The sequence below is a fragment of the Esox lucius genome, chromosome 15, assembly GCF_011004845.1.
Source record: "Esox lucius isolate fEsoLuc1 chromosome 15, fEsoLuc1.pri, whole genome shotgun sequence".
NCBI lineage: Eukaryota > Metazoa > Chordata > Actinopteri > Esociformes > Esocidae > Esox > Esox lucius.
The window spans coordinates 23,793,912-23,812,457 of NC_047583.1; the positions used below are offsets into that span (position 1 = coordinate 23,793,912).

Here is an 18,546-nt window from a genome sequence, read left to right on the forward strand (position 1 = left end):
TTCTGCACGTATTACAACAGCATGGCTCCGTAGTAAAAGAGTCTGGGTGAAAAACCTGCCTGCCTGAAGTCCAGACCTGTCACCCATTGAAAACAACATTATTATAAAACGAAAAATACGACAAACAAAACCCAGAAATCTTGAGCAGCTGAAATCCTAAATCAAGCAACAATGGCAATACATTTCACTTTCAAAACTACAGCAGTTGGTATCCTCAGTTCCCAAACGCTTACAGAGTATTGTATAAAAAGAGGTGATGCAACACTGGTAAACATGCACCAACATGCATTTGTGTTTCTGGCGTCATATTCAAAATGTGCATTTATTTTTCCAAAAACAATACAAATTTCTCAGTTTCAACATTTGATATGTTGTCTTTGTCCTATTTCCAATTAAATATAAGGATAAATGATTTGCACATCATTGCATTCTGTTTTCATTTGCATTTTATACAGCGTGCCAACTTTATTGGAAACAGAGTTGTACTTGGACACTGGCCTTGATCGTTTTGTAATTATTATGCATAGTCTACAGGAGTGCTAATCTGTCATTTGTGTTCTTTGAAGTTGGACTGAAGATGAGTTTACTGGATCCCACTCTGGTCATTGACTTGCAGTACTTGGGTGTTCGTCTTCCTCTACCCCCACCTATCCCTTGTTCAGAACCAAGCTCTGTAGAATTGGCATCTTCTTCTCCAGGTTAGTTATGGTTTAGTCTTTTAGTAGTTGTTTTATTCAAAGGATTCAAAGTATTGTTTATGAGAGTCTTTTAATCTCAAATGGGACATTACCTATTGTCATAAATTTATTTTTAGGTGGTTCAGTCCCCTTTGTTTCAAGGACTGGCAAGACTACAGACTTCACCCAAATCAAGGGCTGGAGAGAGAAGTTAGTCCCCTTGGACTCTCCATCCTCCTCCAAGGCTGAAGGTAGTAGATGCATAAAATTCCTTTTAATTATACAGTGGGGAGTATTTGATACACTGCCGATTTTGCAGGTTTTCCCAAAAAATCCAGAAAATCACATTGTATGATTTTTAAGTAATTAATTTGTATTTTATTGCATGACATAAGTATTTGATACATCAGAAAAGTATAACTTAATATTTGCTACAGAAACCTTTGTTTGCAATTAGAGATCATATGTTTCCTGTAGTTCTTGACCAGATTTGGATGCACTACAGCAGGGATTTTGGCCCACTCCTCCATGCAGACCTTCTCCAGATCCTTCAGGTTTCAGGGCTGTCGCTGGGCAATACAGACTTTCAGCTCCCTCCAAAGATTTTCTATTGGGTTAAGGTCTGGAGACTGGCTAGGCCACTCCAGGACCTTGAGATGCTTCTTATGGAGCCACTCCTTAGTTTCCCTGGCTGTGTATTTGGTTCGTTGTTATGCTGGAAGACCCAGCCACGACCCATCTTCAATGCTCTTACTGAGGGAAGGAGGTTGTTGGCCAAGATCTCGCGATACATGGCCCCATCCATCCTCCCCTCAATGCGGTGCAGTCGTCCTGTCCCCTTTGCAGAAAAGCATCCCCAAAGAATGATGTTTCCACCTGGGATGGTGTTCTTGGGGTTGTACTCATCCTTCTTCTTCCTCCAAACACAGCGAGTGGAGTTAAGACCAAAGAGCTCCATTTTTGTCTCATCAGACCACATGACCTTCTCCCATTCCTCCTCTGGATCATCCAGATGGTCATTGGCAAACTTCAGACGGGCCTGGACATGCGCTGGCTTGAGCAGGGGGACCTTGCGTGCGCTGCAGGATTTTAATCCATAACGGCGTAGTGTGTTACAAATGGTTTTCTTTGAGACTGTTGTCCCAGCTCTCTTCAGGTCATTGACCAGGTCCTGCCGTGTAATTCTGGGCTGATCCCTCACCTTCCTCATGATCATTGATGCCCCATGAGGTGAGATCTTGCATGGAGCCCCAGACTGAGGGAGATTGACCGTCATCTTGAACTTCTTCCATTTTCTAATAATTGCGCCAACAGTTGTTGCCTTCTCACCAAGCTGCTTGCCTATTGTCCTGTAGCCCATCCCGACCTTGTGCAGGTCTACAATTTTATCCCTGATGTCCTTACACGGCTCTCTGGTCTTAGCCATTGTGGAGAGGTTGGATTCTGTTTGATTGAGTGTGTGGACAGGTGTCTTTTATACAGGTAACGAGTTCAAACAGGTGCAGTTAATACAGGTAATGAGTGGAGAACAGGAGGGCTTTTTAAAGAAAAACAAACATGTCTGTGAGAGCTGGAATTCTTACTGGTTGGTAGGTGATCAAATACTTATGTCATGCAATAAAATGCAAATTAATTATTTAAAAAATCATAGAATGTGATTTTAGGTTCCGTCTATCACAGTTGAAGTGTACCTATGATAAAAATTACAGACCTCTACATGCTTTGTAAGTAGGAAAACCTGCAAAATCGGCAGTGTATCAAATACTTGTTCTCCCCACTGTATTAGCTACTCTTAACTAACATTGCATTTATGCTTTTAAGGTTGTAAAACAAGAAGATAAAGATAAGTCAAAATAATACTCATATTTTAGTTGATATTGTCAAGAAATTATTCAACTACAGTGTCCTGTGGAATTATTGGGAATTTGCTATTTTGGCTCTATACTGCGTAAGTATGGATTTTAATAGCAATAAGAAATATGTGGTTAAAATTTAGACTACTGTTCAAAAGTAGGAATGTCCTTGTTTTTGAATGTTAATCAAATTTTTCTTCCATTTAAAATAACATCACATTTATCAGAAGTAAAGTGTAGAAATTGTTAATGTTGTAAATGACAATTTTAGCTAAAAACGACTAGGCCCTTTATCAGCAACCATCATTCCTGTGTTCCAATGGAACGTTGTGTTGGCTAATCCAAGTTTATAATATTAAAAGGCTAATTAATCATTATAAAAACCCTTTTGTGATTACGTTGGCATCGCTGAAAACTGTTGTGCTGATTATAGAAGCCATAACACAGGCCTTCTTTAGACTAGTTTAGTATCTTCAGCATTACAGGCTCAATGTGGCCAGAAACATAACTTTCTTCTGAATGTCATCAGTCTATTCTTATTCTGAGATGTTAAGGCTATTCCATGCGAGAAATTGAATTGGAACTGAAGATCTGGTACAACGATGTGTACCACTCCCTTCACAGAACAGTGCAAACTGGCTCCAACCAGAATAGAAAGAGGAGTGGGAGGGCCCTGTGCACAATAGGACAAATACATTAGTGTCTAGTTTGAGAAACAGACGCTTCACAGGTCCTCAACTGGCAGCTAGAGGACCAGCATCGTAGAGTTACCTCTTCACTGTTGACATTGAGACTGTGTTTTGCGGGTATTATTTAATGAAGCTGCCAGTTGAGGACCTGTGAGGCGTCTGTTTCTCAAGCTAAACACCCTGGTGTATTTGTCCTCTTGTGCACTGGGCTGGCTCACAATTAGGCGAAGGTGGTATCCCAACCCCCGCTCCTCCATGCTCTATTGGACGCCCCTCACAACAGAGCTGTGTATATATATATAACACCACTATACATTTCTAGTCTTGATTCTGGGTTTTGCATTTACCTTTGAAGTCTGCAATTGGTGTCTGCCAAAAATGTGTCTTGATGTAGGGTTACTACAAAATTGTGTTATAGTTGCTAGATGAAGAAACCAATATGTACAGTATGTTAACTATCCCCGGTAAAATCAGAGAAATTAATTGATTTCAAATCCAAACTTTTTAGAGTGTCGAGCCAAAAACAAAATTCTTAGGGCCCTAATAATTACTGAGGGTGCTATCCATTAATCTTGTCTCCTGTGTTATGTAGCCATATAGGGGTACACTTTATTGTTCAGTGCTGATATACATAATTCATTTTTTACTTTCTAGCTGGCCCAAGTTCAGATGTGGTCCGAAAGAACCTGTCGGCCTTCTGCAGTGACATGTTAGATGAGTATCTAGCTAACGAAGGGAAACTAATTGACGAGCGTGCTGCCAGTTTCAACCAGACCGCTGTGGTCACCCCGGTGACCTACCAGCTTCCAACCAAGAGCACCAGCTACGTCCGAACACTGGACAGTGTGTTGAAGAAACAGGCACCACCTGCTACTTTCACCCCCCCATCCAAAAAATCTAGACTGCCCCTTGCATCCAAAGGACATAAAAAACATGAAAAAACTGAGAAAAGGCAACAAAGACCACGCACAAACCAGAAAAGAGAGAAAGCAAGTGCAGGACCTACAGTGATCCCAACACCACTGCCCATTAAACCACCACAATTTATGGACAATGCAGCCCCCGTCACCCAAGAAGACCCAGATACAAATTTGAAAAGGAGAAAGAGGAAGCCAAGGGTCAAGTCTCCTCCACCATCCAAAGACTCCCTTGTGTCGAGGCCAGAAGTTGAAGTGCCCCCTCCTGCTCACCTGGCTCCTGTTGAGGATGACCACTCTGACCCAGAGCCTGCTTCTGCACAGAACAGGGTTGTTGTTCCTGGGCTGACCAAGGCCTTGGTCAAACAGAGGGATCTTGAGGACGGGGTTGTCTGGGAGGGTGAACATCGGACCTGTATCACTCAGGTGAGGGCGACGATCGCCCTCACCTCGCTCTTCACCTCGACAGTAAGAAGACCATACACAATTAAATCTGCTTTTTGACTTGTTTAGTCTGGTCCAACATAAAGGCATAGACATTTTAGAATGTTCTTATTTTCTATTTTGTCTTTATAGTTTTGATCTTCTTTGTTAAGCTGGTTTTGTGAGGGCATTAAGCCAACTCTGATTTTATCCCTTCAACATTAGCCATACTTACAATGATTGCCTACATTTACTTTCTCTTCAGGGCTTTGTTTGTGAGAACCCTACAGCTCCTATTAAGATTAAGTGCCGAGCCCCTCCCTGCCTCAATGCTTTCTGTCGGTTGGGCTGTGTGTGTGCCAGCCTGGCACAAGACCGCCGAATTACCCACTGTGGAAAGATTGACTGCATCTTTGGCTGCAGCTGTCTCAGACAGAAAGTGGTTGTGCTCAAAAATCTTAAAGGACCACAATTCAGTCCACCAGAGGAGGCCTTGTCCAAGAAGAGGAAGAAGAGAAAGAGGATGAGGATGGCATACAGTGAGTGTTCTTCAGTCTTGATAAACAACAGAATAAAACCGTTATATTCAGTGAGGTGAACTGATTTGTTTCTTTCTTAGCTCTTAGAGAAGCTGAGACAGTGTCAGAGCCAGCTGTACGAGTGAGGACACTGTGGAAGCAGACGGACGCAGAGATCGACCCGGAGCCCCTCCATGCCCCAACACCAGTTCACCTCCCATGGATTCCCCTGCAGGAAGAACCTTCATCTGCAGGGGGGACTCACGGATTGGTACGTATGTCAACACAAGCGGTAGACACCACCTCCACCCTTGAATTTTCTAAAGATTTCTTTTTTTTATTCAGGTCAAGAAGGATGGGACCATGTCATGTGCCAGGGTGCGTGTGTTCCAAGTAAAGAGCACAAACCGCCCTGAAAACAATGGCGATCAATACGAACCGACAGGACCAGGTAATGTTGTGTTTTCTTGAATAGCAAACACTTGTACCCCACATCAAGACTTGAATGCTTCCAGAAACCAGAGCCTGTCCTGAAACGCATTCTTATTGGCTGCTTACTTTTTCTGTTGTAGTGAGCCCCTCCAGGAAGTTGAAGTCTTTGTCCCACAGTCAGCCATTCACTGAGCCCTCCAAGCGTCTGGAGATCGTGTCTGACTGTAAGTGGAGGAGCCTCTCCGACAGGAACCTGGTCCTTAGGATTGTGTGTGAACACATGGCCCAGGACCACCTCACCAACGCCTTCTGGGTCAAAGGTTACCTCATCAAACCTGTGTCTCAGACCCTGAAGAACGACGTAGAGAGCTGCTGCATCCACTACAAGGTACACATCTCTCAGGGTCCGCGGCCAGAAGGAGTCGAAGAGGAGAACTGTGAGGAAGAGGAATGGATGAGAGAGGAAGATGAAGAAACACAGATGGAGGAAGGGGAGGTGGAGGAGCCAAGAGAGGATGTTGAGGAAGGACAGAGCGTGAAGAAGGTGGGGGAGAAGCATATCGTGAAGGAGAACAAGACTGTGGTCAAAAGAAAGAGTCTAAAATGGAAGGGCCTGCCTTTCCTAAATGGTGTTTCTCCTGCTGGCCTCCTTACTGCCAACCTTAAGCTAGCATCCACCTCAGACCAGGAACTTGTCACGGTAGGCATTATAAATATCTAGCGTAACCTACACTGTTTGTGCAAAATGTCAAAGGTGACTTCCAGGCTTTAGCTAAATCCATTTTCCTACTTTGTTTGAAGTGGCACCCTATTCCCATTCTCAGTGCATTAGCTTCTGTTGAGACATAGTGCAGTGTATGGGGAATAGGCAGCCATTTGGGATTACCTCTTGAGAAGAGAATACTCATGTTCCATTGCACTTCACTATTTGTCCTTGTGTATCTGCAGGTGAATGGCAGGTCCTACCCCCATGCCAAGATACAACTGGGCAGGATGGGAGCCATTCACCCGGCCAACCGTCTCGCTGCCTTCCTTACTGAAAGGTTACAGTGGCCCGTTGGTCTGGAGACGTCTATGTCATCACATGAAAACCCCTCAGCAACTGCTGAAGATTTTGAAGGTTTAACGAATACAAGTTCCTCCATGGAACAACCAGCCCAATTAGCAGCCAGTCTTACCACCAGTGTCGCCACGGTGACCACCACCAATGTCGCCACGGTGACCACCACCAGTGTTTCCTCTGACACTCCAGTTGCTGCTAGCCCCAAGTCTATTGGTAAGAATTTTGTTTTGTTATTGTGTTTGTTTCGACCTTACATGGAACAATAGTGGTATTTAAGCAATAATGTCTGAGCTGGTGTGGTATTTTCAGGCAAAATGGGTTGATGTGGTTATATTGTCCATATACCACAACCCCCAGAGGTGCCTCATTACTATTATATACCATTTCAAATGCAATTAAAACAGTAATCTTGAACTTTCTGTCATACCAGTGAAATGTGCTCTTATACACTGCTTTTATCCAGAATTGGTCGTTTGAACCACCCAATTTGCTATATACCACACCCTCTCAGGCTTTATTGCTTAAATAGAACAGTTTTTCTAAAACTGAATACAGTTAGCTGTGGTATATCGGCAGTAGGGCTGCACGATATGGATAAAATATTGAATCGTGATTTCTTTGACAAATATTGCAATTACGGTTATGATTTGTGATTTTCCAACATAGATGTAAACAGTATAGATAATCTCACTTAAAAATAAAGATCATAGCCTACATAATGTGCTATTACACTCAATAAAAATCGAGTTAAAGTTCAGTGTCTTCTATTTTACACATATACCAATTTGAAGGGGCAACCTGTGTCAAACTATTCGTTTAACTGCTCATTTAATGTAATGTCGTTTGCTATGTTTGTGCCGTTGTCAAAGCTGGTTAGGCAAAACATCTCAACCCTTGAGGTATATTTTCTCCCATATTAAGTATGTTTATAAGCCGAAACTTTAAATAATCATGCTGTTTCATAGGCTATGTGGGACAATATCTTGGTGCTACTTACTAGCTTGAAGCAAATGACTTCTCTAGCAATTGCAGTGTTAACTCTAACATTGAAAGTATTTAAACAAAAATACCTACTGTAGCCACAAGAAAACTATTACGGACGTGCGATGCATGGCCCACATGAAGCGCATCTCATTCACATTTTTTGGGGTGCTGAAAATCGCGTAAGTTGGTCGATTTGGATATTGCACATGTCGATATCGCAAATTCTATTATAATTCGATAAATCGTGCAGCCCTTATAGGCAGTTTACCTCAGATGCCAGTGTTCCTTTTTATGTTTTGTATTTTTATCAGTTGTCTGATATACACCCTTTCATTTTAAATGTTTATAATAAATTTTTTCCTTTTGGAAACTACTGTCTAATTTGATTTGAAATTCATATTTTTTAAAACCTTTTTATTACTTTGATGCATTAATCTTCCCTCCAGGGCAATTTAAAATCCTTAGTTCATAGCAGAATAATATTGATTGCATATTCTCACACATCAATCAGCAAAGCTCAATCCGTTGAATTTCTGCCTTCATCTCTGCTCCACAGTAACTCACCTGCCGCAGGCAGGGGAGGACTTCACACGGTTTGTGGTGAAACAGATTAGCTCTTCACAGCCGAGGCTTCCCCTCACTAGTGATCCTTCCAAGTCATTGGGCAGTATCTTGCAGCCCGGAATGCCCTCTACCCCTCTCTCTACCTCTCTGGTAGAGGCAGCCTCCAGTAGATCGTCCTCTGATCCTTCCTCCACAGGTACAGCCAGCCATTATACATCCCATTGATTAATGTGGTGGACAAACCTTCTGCAAGTTTTGATCTAATAGCCTGATACATTTATAATATCTGTCAGCGGTAGGGTTGCATGATTTGAATACAATATTTAATCATATTATTGTGTCAAATATTACTATGAATTGCAATATTCCAGCACTTGGGTGTAAACAACTGAATACAAGTGTTTTTTTTTTTGTTTTTTTTTAGACACTTGTAACAGATTTTAACGAGCTGCCTGTGTCCAAGGCATAGTAGTATATACTTATTGACTGTGTTGCCATTTGCTATGTTTGCGCATTTGGCTGACCGCCACTGCCATACCACAATTTCAATGGAGCATCTTCATAAAAAAATAAAATAAAATGACGGGCAGACGACGAGGGCAATCGGCTCATATGACGCACCGTCTTATTCAGCCTCAATTGGGCTGAAAATTGCACAAGTTGGCAATTTGGATATTGCACCTGTTATCGTGCAGTACTAGTTGGTGTTTGTGACCCCCCAATTCACAGTGATTAGTGGTCACGTTGCTCTGTGTGTGCTGTTACCTCTGTCACATCGCACCAAATAGCAAGCCTCTGCTTAACCCTTTCAATCCCAACCTCGGTTTCCCCCATTGGATTTCCCACCACGTTTCCAATGCATTTCTTTGTCGTTTCAGGTGATGATGGGTCTTCTCGCAAAACCTTCCCCTGTGCTGCAAGGGTCATCAGGATCCCAGCCCCCAGTACCACCGTCAGAATTCAGTGCCCGCCTCCCCCTCCCTCAACGAACCCGTCCAGCCCGCTGACCTCTCCCAGGACGGGGCAGAGGGTAGTGCTACAGCAGGTACGGAGCACCTCTGGGGCCACACTGTTCCGGAACCCCAGCGGGCAGCTCATCCAGCTGGTGCCCCTCAGCCAACTGCAGGCCCTCAACCCCAACCTTGTCATGCGCAACACGGGTGAGTGAACGTGATTCTTGCTCACAATTTACAGAATTTATTCAATTACTGATATTCTGATGAAAAAAAATAGCAGATTGATCTTGGTTCCACCCGATTTGAGGCTTGGCCAGAAGTAAAGACTACTATGAGAAGAACGTGTGACAGTATCAGATTATTTTACAATGTGCATTACTACTTGCAGTTTGGGACAGCTAGGATATTAACATTTAGATATGACATCCAAAAAGTACACACATCTACAGTTGCATGAAATACATTTCAGTTGCTCCTTTCTGAGCCCAAGGGTCCACCGCCTTGCCCCACCACAGCTAAAGGATCCTAGTAAAATATGTGTTACTGGCTTCTGGTGCACTAGACACGACCCGGGGGCAGAGTTGTAATCCCCAGGGTGTGGACCTCCAGTGCTGAGCCTGTTGTCTCAGGGTTGAATATACAATTCAGCTTTTCACAAGATCATAAATAGATATGTCCGCTTCAGATTTTGCAAACTTCTGCAGAGGAATTCCCTTTTTGTCTGTGTTTTATTTAGTTTAACATTGAAACATTTTGTCTTTTCAGGTGGGATGATCAGTTTAACAACGCCTGCGTGCTTGGCTTCAGGGTCGACGGCCGCCGTAACCAGCTCCCCCTCCACCACCTCCCACGCTGCACCGCCAAGCAAGGGCCCTGTTAGCATGGCTTCCACGATCACCAGCGCCCCCCTTCTCTCTGTCAGTCTCCCAAAGCTTCCGACCAGCACCGCCTACACCTCCATCGCCCCGAAAGCCACCCCTCACCAGGTCACGGCGTCCCTGCCAGGCTCCAAGTTGTTCCACGCCGGCACCGTTAGTCTGTCGCCCGCTGAGACGAACGGGGAGACGTACAGCTTGAAGATAGTTTCTCAGACAGGCAACAAGGAGCCCATCATCATCAAGTGTCCTAAGGTGCCCAACCAGGGTCCGTCCAAGGTGCTGCCTGTAGTAGGGGGCTTAACTGTCTTGGAGCCTCCTCCCAAATTCACAGTAATTACTGTAATAACTCCCACAAAAAATGTTCCAGACACTGGTGTCAAAGCCGACAGTGTCTCTACAGTGGACACCGGTGTAGATCCAAAGGTCACTTCTGAGGTATATAGTTGGAGGCTGCCTTGTCAGAAATCCACGCCAACTCCTACAACTGCCAAGTCCCCTATGTCCGTAAAAGCCCCAATAAGCCACCAGTTTAAATTCATCAAGTCCAACACCGTCACAGCGGTCCCCAAGATCCAGTCTGAGGTAGTTCGAGTGCTGCAGCCTATCCCGAAACTTGTCAATCCACCATTAAGCCCGGTTAAAAAGACAGCTGTCAAAGCTAACACCATCTTCAAAATGAACTTGAATGTTAACACACCTAAGGTGGTTGGGGTCCATCATCCCCTCCAGATGTGCGCTAGACCACAGAAGAAGAAGGAGCTGGAGGCGTTGGACATGACTGAGGATGAGGACGACTCTGATAGCACAGACGGGGAAACGGATGAGAAGACCGACAACTCATCTGACAACACAGATTCGTCTGATTCCACTGTGAATAAAGAGGATCTCATTGATGTCATCAATGTAAGAACTCTCAGCTTCATGCAACACAAGTCTGTCTTCAGATTCAGTCATTTAAACCGTATTCATCTAAAAAGCCTAAACAGTAGTCTATTTGTGTCCTACAGTCTAGTTCTTTACTTAAACTGCAGCTCTGTGGTGCCCGTATGTTTTAATATTGTATTCCATAGTTTTCAAAATTCTTCCTGTTGTGTTATGTAGAAGCAGTTGCATCACAACGTTTTGGAAAGGAATCGGCGCCACGAGTTACAGGAACGATTTAATCGACTGAGGGACTCACTGCAAATGGACCAAAAAGCTTCAAAAGTTTCAATCCTTGAAAATGTAAGCTCCTTAAAGGGATGGTTACAATTATTTAAAATGTTTCGCTTGCATTACAATTTTAGGTATTTATGCTGTTGTTTAATCCAAAGCTTTTTTCCTCCTTCAGTTAAGGTGGGTTTTCGAAACGGCAATGTATTCTCTAATGCCCTACTAACTAGAGCCCTGTGGCACTACAAAGGGAAACGGGGTGTTGTGTGCCTGATCAGATCAAAGTTTTCGCTTTGTTTTGTTGAAGCACCCATTGTTGATAGATAACAAGTCAACTCTGTCATTTTACCAGGCAAAGGAGAAGATTGAGGATCTGACAAAGAGAAGTAGAAATGAGGAGAAGCTAAAAGAATCACTGACACTGAAGAGAGACGCTCATCTCAAAAAGATGTCCCATTTAACTGGTAATAATGGAAATTAAATATTTAACCTTCCCCTTGACTGTTAATTGTCTAACGTCAAAATAACATTGTGTTCTGTGTGTTTGCAACAACTAAATTTAAATGGGCTTTATAAATACATTTACTGTTATGTGAAGTAGTTATTCGTCCATATGGATGTGGTAAGGTAAAATAATTTAAGAAGTTACATTGAAAGATTATACACTGCACAAAAAAATGACACTCACGGACTCTGGCCAGATGAGGCCAGGCATTGTCCTGCACCAGGAGGAACCCAGGGCCCACTGCACCAGCGTAAGGTCTGATGATGGTTCAGAGGATTTCATACCGGTGCCTAACAGCAGTCAGGGTACCGTTGGCTAGCACGTGGAGGTCTGTGCGACCCTAAAAGGATATGCCTCCACAGACCATCACTGACCCACCGCCAAACCGGTCATTCTGGATGATGTTGCAGGCAGCATAATGTTCACCACGGTGTCTCTACACTCTCACGTTTGTCACGTGCTCAGTGTGAACCTGCTCTCATCTGTGAAGAGAACAGGAAGCCAATGGCGGACCTGCCAATTCTGGTGTTCTCTGGCAAAAGCCAATCAAGCTGCACAGTGCTGGGCTGTGAGTTCAAGTCCCACTAGTGGACGTCAGGCCCTCATGAATCAGTTTCTGACAGTTTGGTTAGAAACATGCACACCAGTAGCATGGAGGTCATTTTGTAGGGCTCTGGCAGTGCTCCTCCTGTTCCTCCTTGCACAAAATAGCGGATACCGGTCCTGCTGCTAAGTTGATGCCCTTATACGGCCCTGTCCAGCTGTCCTTGTGTAACAGCCTGTTTCCTGGTATCTCCTCCATGCTCTTGAGACTGTACTGGGAGACACAGCAAACCTTCTTACAATGGCACATATGGATGTGCCATCCTGGAGGAGCTGGATTACCTATGCAACCTGAATGGGCTGCAGGTACCACCTATGCTTCCAGTAGTGACAAAACACAAAACTAGAGATGTATCAGTTATGAAGGGTAAGGAGAGAGCAATTGTCTGTGGCTACCACCTGCATAACCATTCCCTTTTTTGGGGTCGTTTTGCTGTTGCCTCTCCAGTGCACCTGTTCTCACTTTCATTAGCACCAAAACAGGTGACATTGATTCACAATTGCTTATGCTTCTAACTGGACATTGATATCCCTGAAGTTTAATTGACTTGGGTGTTATTAGATTAGATTCTTTGTCATTGAACAAATAGAAGTACAGTATAATGAAATGCAGTTCGCATCCAACCAGAAGTTATACTGTGATGCTTATGTGTTCCATAAATGTATTTGAGCAGTGTATTTTGCAATTTATTCTTCAAAAATCCTCAGAACCATAACAGAATTATACCCCTAGCTTCAATATCTGTTGTTGCCCTTATGGCTGAAATAACTTAATGTAGCCATTTCTTGTAACTATATATCAGTCTTTTATATGGACTGGGAGGAATATTTGCCCACTCGTCATAGTACTGCTTCAACTGTGTCATGTTTGAGGGCTTTCTTTCGTGCACAGCCCACTTCATGTTCCCCCACCGCATGACATTGATATGGTTGACTCAACAATGACAAGTTGGCTTAGCCCTGAGGCAGCAAATCATAATGCCACAGCCTCCAAGCTTTACATTTGGTATGAGGTTTTTCTGTTCAAAGGCTCTCTTTCATTTTTGTCACACATGGCTTCTGGCATAATGGACAAACAACTCAACCTTTGACTCATCTGTCCAGAGCACATTGTCCCAGCAGATTTGGTCTTTACCCGGGGGTTATTAGCAAACATCAGTCGTGGCCTGACATTTGTTTTGAGAGCAGAGGCTTCTTCCTTTTTGACCTCCTTTCTGACCTCCCATGTAAGTATGTACAGTCATGGACTTTGACATTGACTGCGGGAAGGGAGGCCTGTAGATCCCTTGATTTTATCCTGGGGTTCTTCAGTCAAATCTTGGGCTGCATTTTCTGGGACAGCCTGTCCTATCTAGACTGCCAGTAGCCTGGAATTTTTTTCCTTTACTTGGTAATCAGTCGGTCAGTGGAATAAAGTACTTTTAAATGCCTTTGTTTCCCTTCCCAGAGTGGTGAGCATCAGTAATCTTTTTGACTAAAAATGGTTTTGATATTGCCGTAATTTTACCACACACCCATATGTTTAACACCAAACCAGAACATGTATCTCATCTTTATGGGAAGCTGGAATCTCCAAAGTTACTCTCTTAAGGATTTTCTTAAAGCATTTCCACATGGTGTGGTGTACCTGATTTAAATGATTTGTAAATGATTTGTATTGTAATTGCATTAATTATTTCCAATTGTATTTTCTGTGGTTTACTAAATTGGGTTACTGTTATCAATGAATGTGGTTGCAATTTGACTGAAATATCCATGTGTCCAAATATGTCAAAAATAAAGACTTTCCAGAAAGTGTACTTTATCACATGACTGTAAATGTTATGATTGTACCTTAAACTGAAAATCTTCTCCACAGGAGCGTCGGAGGAACAGATCCTGAGGAACATTCAGTACGTTTCCCAAGAGAAGGTCAAGACACTTCACGGAAAATCTGAGTATTTAGGGACCAAAGTTTCGTCTGCTGTCTCATCCCCCTCTGTTGACACCACCTGCATCGAGTCTGAGCCAAAACCAAGCCCAAGTCCACCGGCTGGTGCCCTCTCAAAGGACAACACCAAGGAGACCCAGGAGATGAACAGCGAGGAGGTGATGGAGGTGGTGGACCTTTGTGAGGACACACAGGATGTGATAGAGGTGGTGGACCTTCTGGAAGACCGAGAGGAGGTGATGGAGGTGGTTGACCTTCGTGAGGACCCGGAGGAGGAGGAGAAAACGGACAACTCCTCGGACGAGACTGAGGATTCTGAGGATGACAATCGCAAAAACAAAGATAAAGGGGATGTCATCAACATCAGTGTAAGATAAAAAAAAAATGTATAACCCACAGCTGGGCTGTTGATTTAAATGTTCTGTGATAATCATGTTTTTTGTGTTTTAAATTTGGACTTGTCTTTTAGGATGTTGAAGAAAGCTCAGTACAGGAGATGGCTGTAGACATTGAGACTGTGGAGGACAAAACACATGAGAGCATCACTCCACATATAGAGGCAAAAGTCACAAAGGAAGTGGAAGGAGCAGTGGTGCCCAAATTTGAAGTATGTTTTTATCCTCTCTGGAATTACAAAACCATGAACAAACTTTTATGCTCTTCCCAAAATATAGTTCTGCTGTGATTTCAGTGTCCATTGCTGTAATATGCAATGTTGTTTGTTCTGTTTTGCCATTAGAACTGGGGCCGATATTTGAGAAATCGTGGCGTTGAACTTCGGAAGAGTTTGAAAGCCCTGAAGGAGACTTTGGTCCTTGACGAACCAGCACCTATTGATGAGGTCGTCCTCGGACAGGTAAGCCTGAATCCCCAATTTCACCCTTTTGCAATGTAGTGCACTACTTATTACCAAGGCCAACTGGACCCTTTATACTTAAGAGACTGCATATGCTTCTTTCCCAACAGAGCAGCTCAATTGTCTTCTTTTATAAATGTTTTACAGTAATCTCTACAAACTGTTTTGAATGGTCAGAGTGAAAAAAATATTCTAAAATGTTTTTGCAATCCACTGTGCCATGTCCATTTAAATCTTCATTAGTAAATAAAGAAATGTAATACTCTAATGTTTCAGCAAAGTTAGCTGAATAACATTTGCTAATCTTGATTACCCCCCCAGAACTGCATCAGGTAAACAACAAAAAGTGGTCAGTAAATGTATTTCTGTTATTTAACAGGCTGGAAAACGAGTGCATGACCTAAGAAACGAATGTGAGCTTCTGGAAAAACAGAAGAATGTGCTGAACAAAGAGAAAACCACCCCGAAATCTGGTAATGGTCTGCCATTTGGCTTCGCTCTGTTTTCCCGTCTAGTGAGTTCTCCACATAACACTGGTCTGTGTTCTGTTGACAGGAAAGAAATATGAGCTGATCCGTAAGAAGCTACGGGACATTTCTACCAAACAGAAAAACATGGCCAACGGAAAGGGGAGCGAAGTGTCCCTACCTGCCTCCTCGTCATCGACCCAATCCACTGCCTCGTCATCGACTCCACCCTCCGCCTTGTCATCGACCCCACCCAATACAACCATCTCGACCAGTAGCACCAAGTCGCCCGATCCAAAATTCCCTGCTCTAAAGCTGAAGGTAGTCTCCGCACCTGTCCCCCCACAGCTGGCACCCCAACAATCCAAAATGAGTCCCCTTACAACCCCGCCCACCAAGAACCCAGCCGCAAGGTGGCGTCCATTAAATGAAAGGACCAGACCTAACATCTTGTCCCGTAAGAAACCACAGCCTCCCCCAGGTGAGCTTCACTCTTTAACCATGTTACTGTCCATCTGCACGGTGTGGGCCAGGCCAACCTCAGACACTGACATCCCATGGGACAAAATAACACTTGGTCAATCTGTTTTTTCCCCCAGCAGATCTTCCACGTGCTAATTCCGGGTTTCTCCCTCCTCAAATGCTGTCCATAGTGGGTGGAGTTGTTCCATGTCAGCAGGTGATAACCATGAGCCCACTGCACCCTCCTGGCTCTCTGCTGTCGGTCGGACGGGTCACTGGGATGGAAATGCAGCAGTCCCTGACACCAGGTAGGCTGGCGGTGACTCCAGGCTCGCCAACTCGACTCGGTCGTATGGAAACGGGTCAACAGTTTGATTCTTATGCTTCTTCGATGTCTTGCTTCTTTTTTAGGTGTCGCTTCAGTCACCATCAGTATTCCCTCAATGTCGCAGCCCATTTCTCTCACTCCGCCTAGTAATGTTCACAACAGAGGAGGTAACTTTTTAATATTGGCTTTTACTGCTTCAATCTCGAAGTCTTTGAATGTGAACCGGTTTGCTGAATGTGTAGCCGTTGAGAATCAACAACATGCCTTTTTGTTTCTTATTTTTTTTAGTTCCTCACATTGCCAATGTGATTTCACTGGTCAACGTCCCACCTGTCCAGGCTGTCCCAGGTGTGTCAGGGGGCCCTCAGAGGAGGCTGTCCCCAGTGAAGAGTAGGGGCTCTAGGCTGGAACAAGGGAAGGTGCTGGAGAAGCAGAGTAGAGCTGTAGAGATCAATACGGGTTCCACCCATGAATCGGAGGATGAAGAAGGCGGTGAAGACGACACTCTAAAGTCTCTCCTCAGTGAGATAGTCTTCCTCAACCAACTGACCAATGACAGCAGCAGTGACCCAGGAGGTCCTGCAGTGGTAAACTGCACACCACTGACTGAGCCTGTGGAGGCGGGCACAGACAGGGAAACCTCACCACATCCGGAGAAGGAGGTAATCAGAGACGGGGACGATGAGCGCTCCCTCAGCCCTTTGTTCCTAAGACTGGACGAGGACCTCTTGGGGCCTAAAGAGGGGAAGGGGCCAGATGAAGTGGCCATCAAAGGCCTGCCACAACCCCAGGACCTGAAAGTTTGTCTCGGAGCTCATCTGAAACCATCTGAAGGATCAGGTGCTTCTGCAGCTGTCAACGGGCACAGTCCACAACTAAAAGGTCTAGCACGTGCTGCAAAAGGCCAAGGTGGTGCCCTGACCCCACCCCCACTTCTGCAGATGAAGGTTGGGGGCGGGACGAAGGTGATTGAGTCCAATGAGAAGCCTGTTGATACCCTGGCCCCGCCCCCACTAGTGCAGATGCGGCCCATGCCGAAACTAACCCCCCTTGGACTAAAGAGCAACTCTCCGATGTAGAACTACACACTAACTTACTCAGGCCTGGGTCTGCGTTGTAGCCATATCTACTCGACATACTTTCAAATGGGTTGTATTTGTTCGGCACTAAACGGACAAAAAAGATAATAAGAAACACTTGTTTCTTTGCTTCCGATTTGCCCTAATAAATATGACCCATATCTGGCTCAACCACTCGGGCCTTTTCTAACACCTGTTTTGCACACCAGTTTTGTTGTAAATGGGGCACTACCTAATGTGCCTGTTGTAAACCCAAAGACGTTTCTATGTGTATATACTATGTATTGACCTGTAATATGTAAATGGAAACGCTGACATGATACTGTTTTAACTGTTGGAAGTTTTTCTGTTTGAAACTCAGAATAAGTACTGATCAGAAATCTGCTTTGCCTCTCTAGATAACCGTTGATAAGCTTACAAGGATCTGATAGTGGATCAACACACTTACTCAAAGACACTTTTTTTGAACACTGGCCCTGAACTGTTGCTTTCTTTCCCTTTGTTTTGAAGAGGAGAAGTAAGGAATATTCCATAGTAATAAGGTTCCAGGAACTCATCATTTACGGGTGTGCAGTAGTTCTGCCTTACACATGTTTTTTCTTATCAGAGGACAGAGTTGAAGGTACAGATGCTGTTTGCGTTCATATTACTATAACCGAACTGTTGTGTGTTTGACATTTTGAGAGGCCCTGTCTCCATATTGGATGATGGGGAATCTATATCTTCATGTTTGTAATGTAAGTTCTTGGTTGTACATCATTAGGTCTTTAAGGTTGAGGAACAAAAAGGTGCATTTGTGTGGCACACTGCTATACTACCTAGCCACTCAGTGTGTCCCACAGACAAACATATCTCCACATAGGAAAATCCTAAAGAACAGTGTCATAATAGGTCCCTGTAGGACGAGTACACCATTGAGTCGGCTTGTGACCTTTAAGAGCAGCTTTACTTGTTCAGTGATGTAGTTCTTAATGAGACCCTGACATTTACAATACAATAGGAGTAGAACTGACAGGTGTTCCCAATGACGAACGGTTCCCTTTCATAATAAGGTCCTGGTCAAAGTGAATAGGGTGCCATTTCAGAGAACGCATGTATACAAGGTGGTGTTGAGGGAAATGTGTTATGGCTGTAATGTTTTATGCTGCTAAGAGGTTAAGCTTGAATAATTAAAAGCCAACCCTCTTGTTAAACTGCATCAAGACTGTTT

General features: G+C 43.9%; 1 protein-coding gene across 7 annotated transcripts in view; it reads left to right on the plus strand.

Moving 5' to 3' along the window:
• Window positions 1-18,529, plus strand: part of mgaa (MAX dimerization protein MGA a) — a 32,523-nt gene extending 13,994 nt beyond the window's left edge. For 2 of the 7 annotated variants that reach the window (XM_020054176.3, XM_020054178.3), the window contains exons 6-26: window positions 567-698; window positions 815-928; window positions 3,874-4,604; window positions 4,825-5,098; window positions 5,179-5,348; window positions 5,423-5,528; window positions 5,650-6,209; window positions 6,458-6,785; window positions 8,113-8,316; window positions 8,999-9,280; window positions 9,842-10,857; window positions 11,056-11,178; window positions 11,459-11,570; window positions 14,073-14,512; window positions 14,614-14,751; window positions 14,884-15,000; window positions 15,380-15,473; window positions 15,556-15,948; window positions 16,067-16,237; window positions 16,341-16,424; window positions 16,546-18,529. In XM_020054176.3, the coding sequence (XP_019909735.2) occupies window positions 567-698; window positions 815-928; window positions 3,874-4,604; window positions 4,825-5,098; window positions 5,179-5,348; window positions 5,423-5,528; window positions 5,650-6,209; window positions 6,458-6,785; window positions 8,113-8,316; window positions 8,999-9,280; window positions 9,842-10,857; window positions 11,056-11,178; window positions 11,459-11,570; window positions 14,073-14,512; window positions 14,614-14,751; window positions 14,884-15,000; window positions 15,380-15,473; window positions 15,556-15,948; window positions 16,067-16,237; window positions 16,341-16,424; window positions 16,546-17,336 (6,380 nt within the window). In that variant the 3' untranslated portion in view covers window positions 17,337-18,529. Of the gene's footprint in view, window positions 1-566; window positions 699-814; window positions 929-2,488; window positions 2,626-3,873; window positions 4,605-4,824; window positions 5,099-5,178; window positions 5,349-5,422; window positions 5,529-5,649; window positions 6,210-6,457; window positions 6,786-8,112; window positions 8,317-8,998; window positions 9,281-9,841; window positions 10,858-11,055; window positions 11,179-11,458; window positions 11,571-14,072; window positions 14,513-14,613; window positions 14,752-14,883; window positions 15,001-15,379; window positions 15,474-15,555; window positions 15,949-16,066; window positions 16,238-16,340; window positions 16,425-16,545 lie in introns of those variants that run through there. The other 5 variants (XM_020054179.3, XM_020054177.3, XM_020054180.3 and 2 more) reach the window with 5 other exon arrangements.
• Window positions 18,530-18,546: the final 17 nt, after the last annotated feature.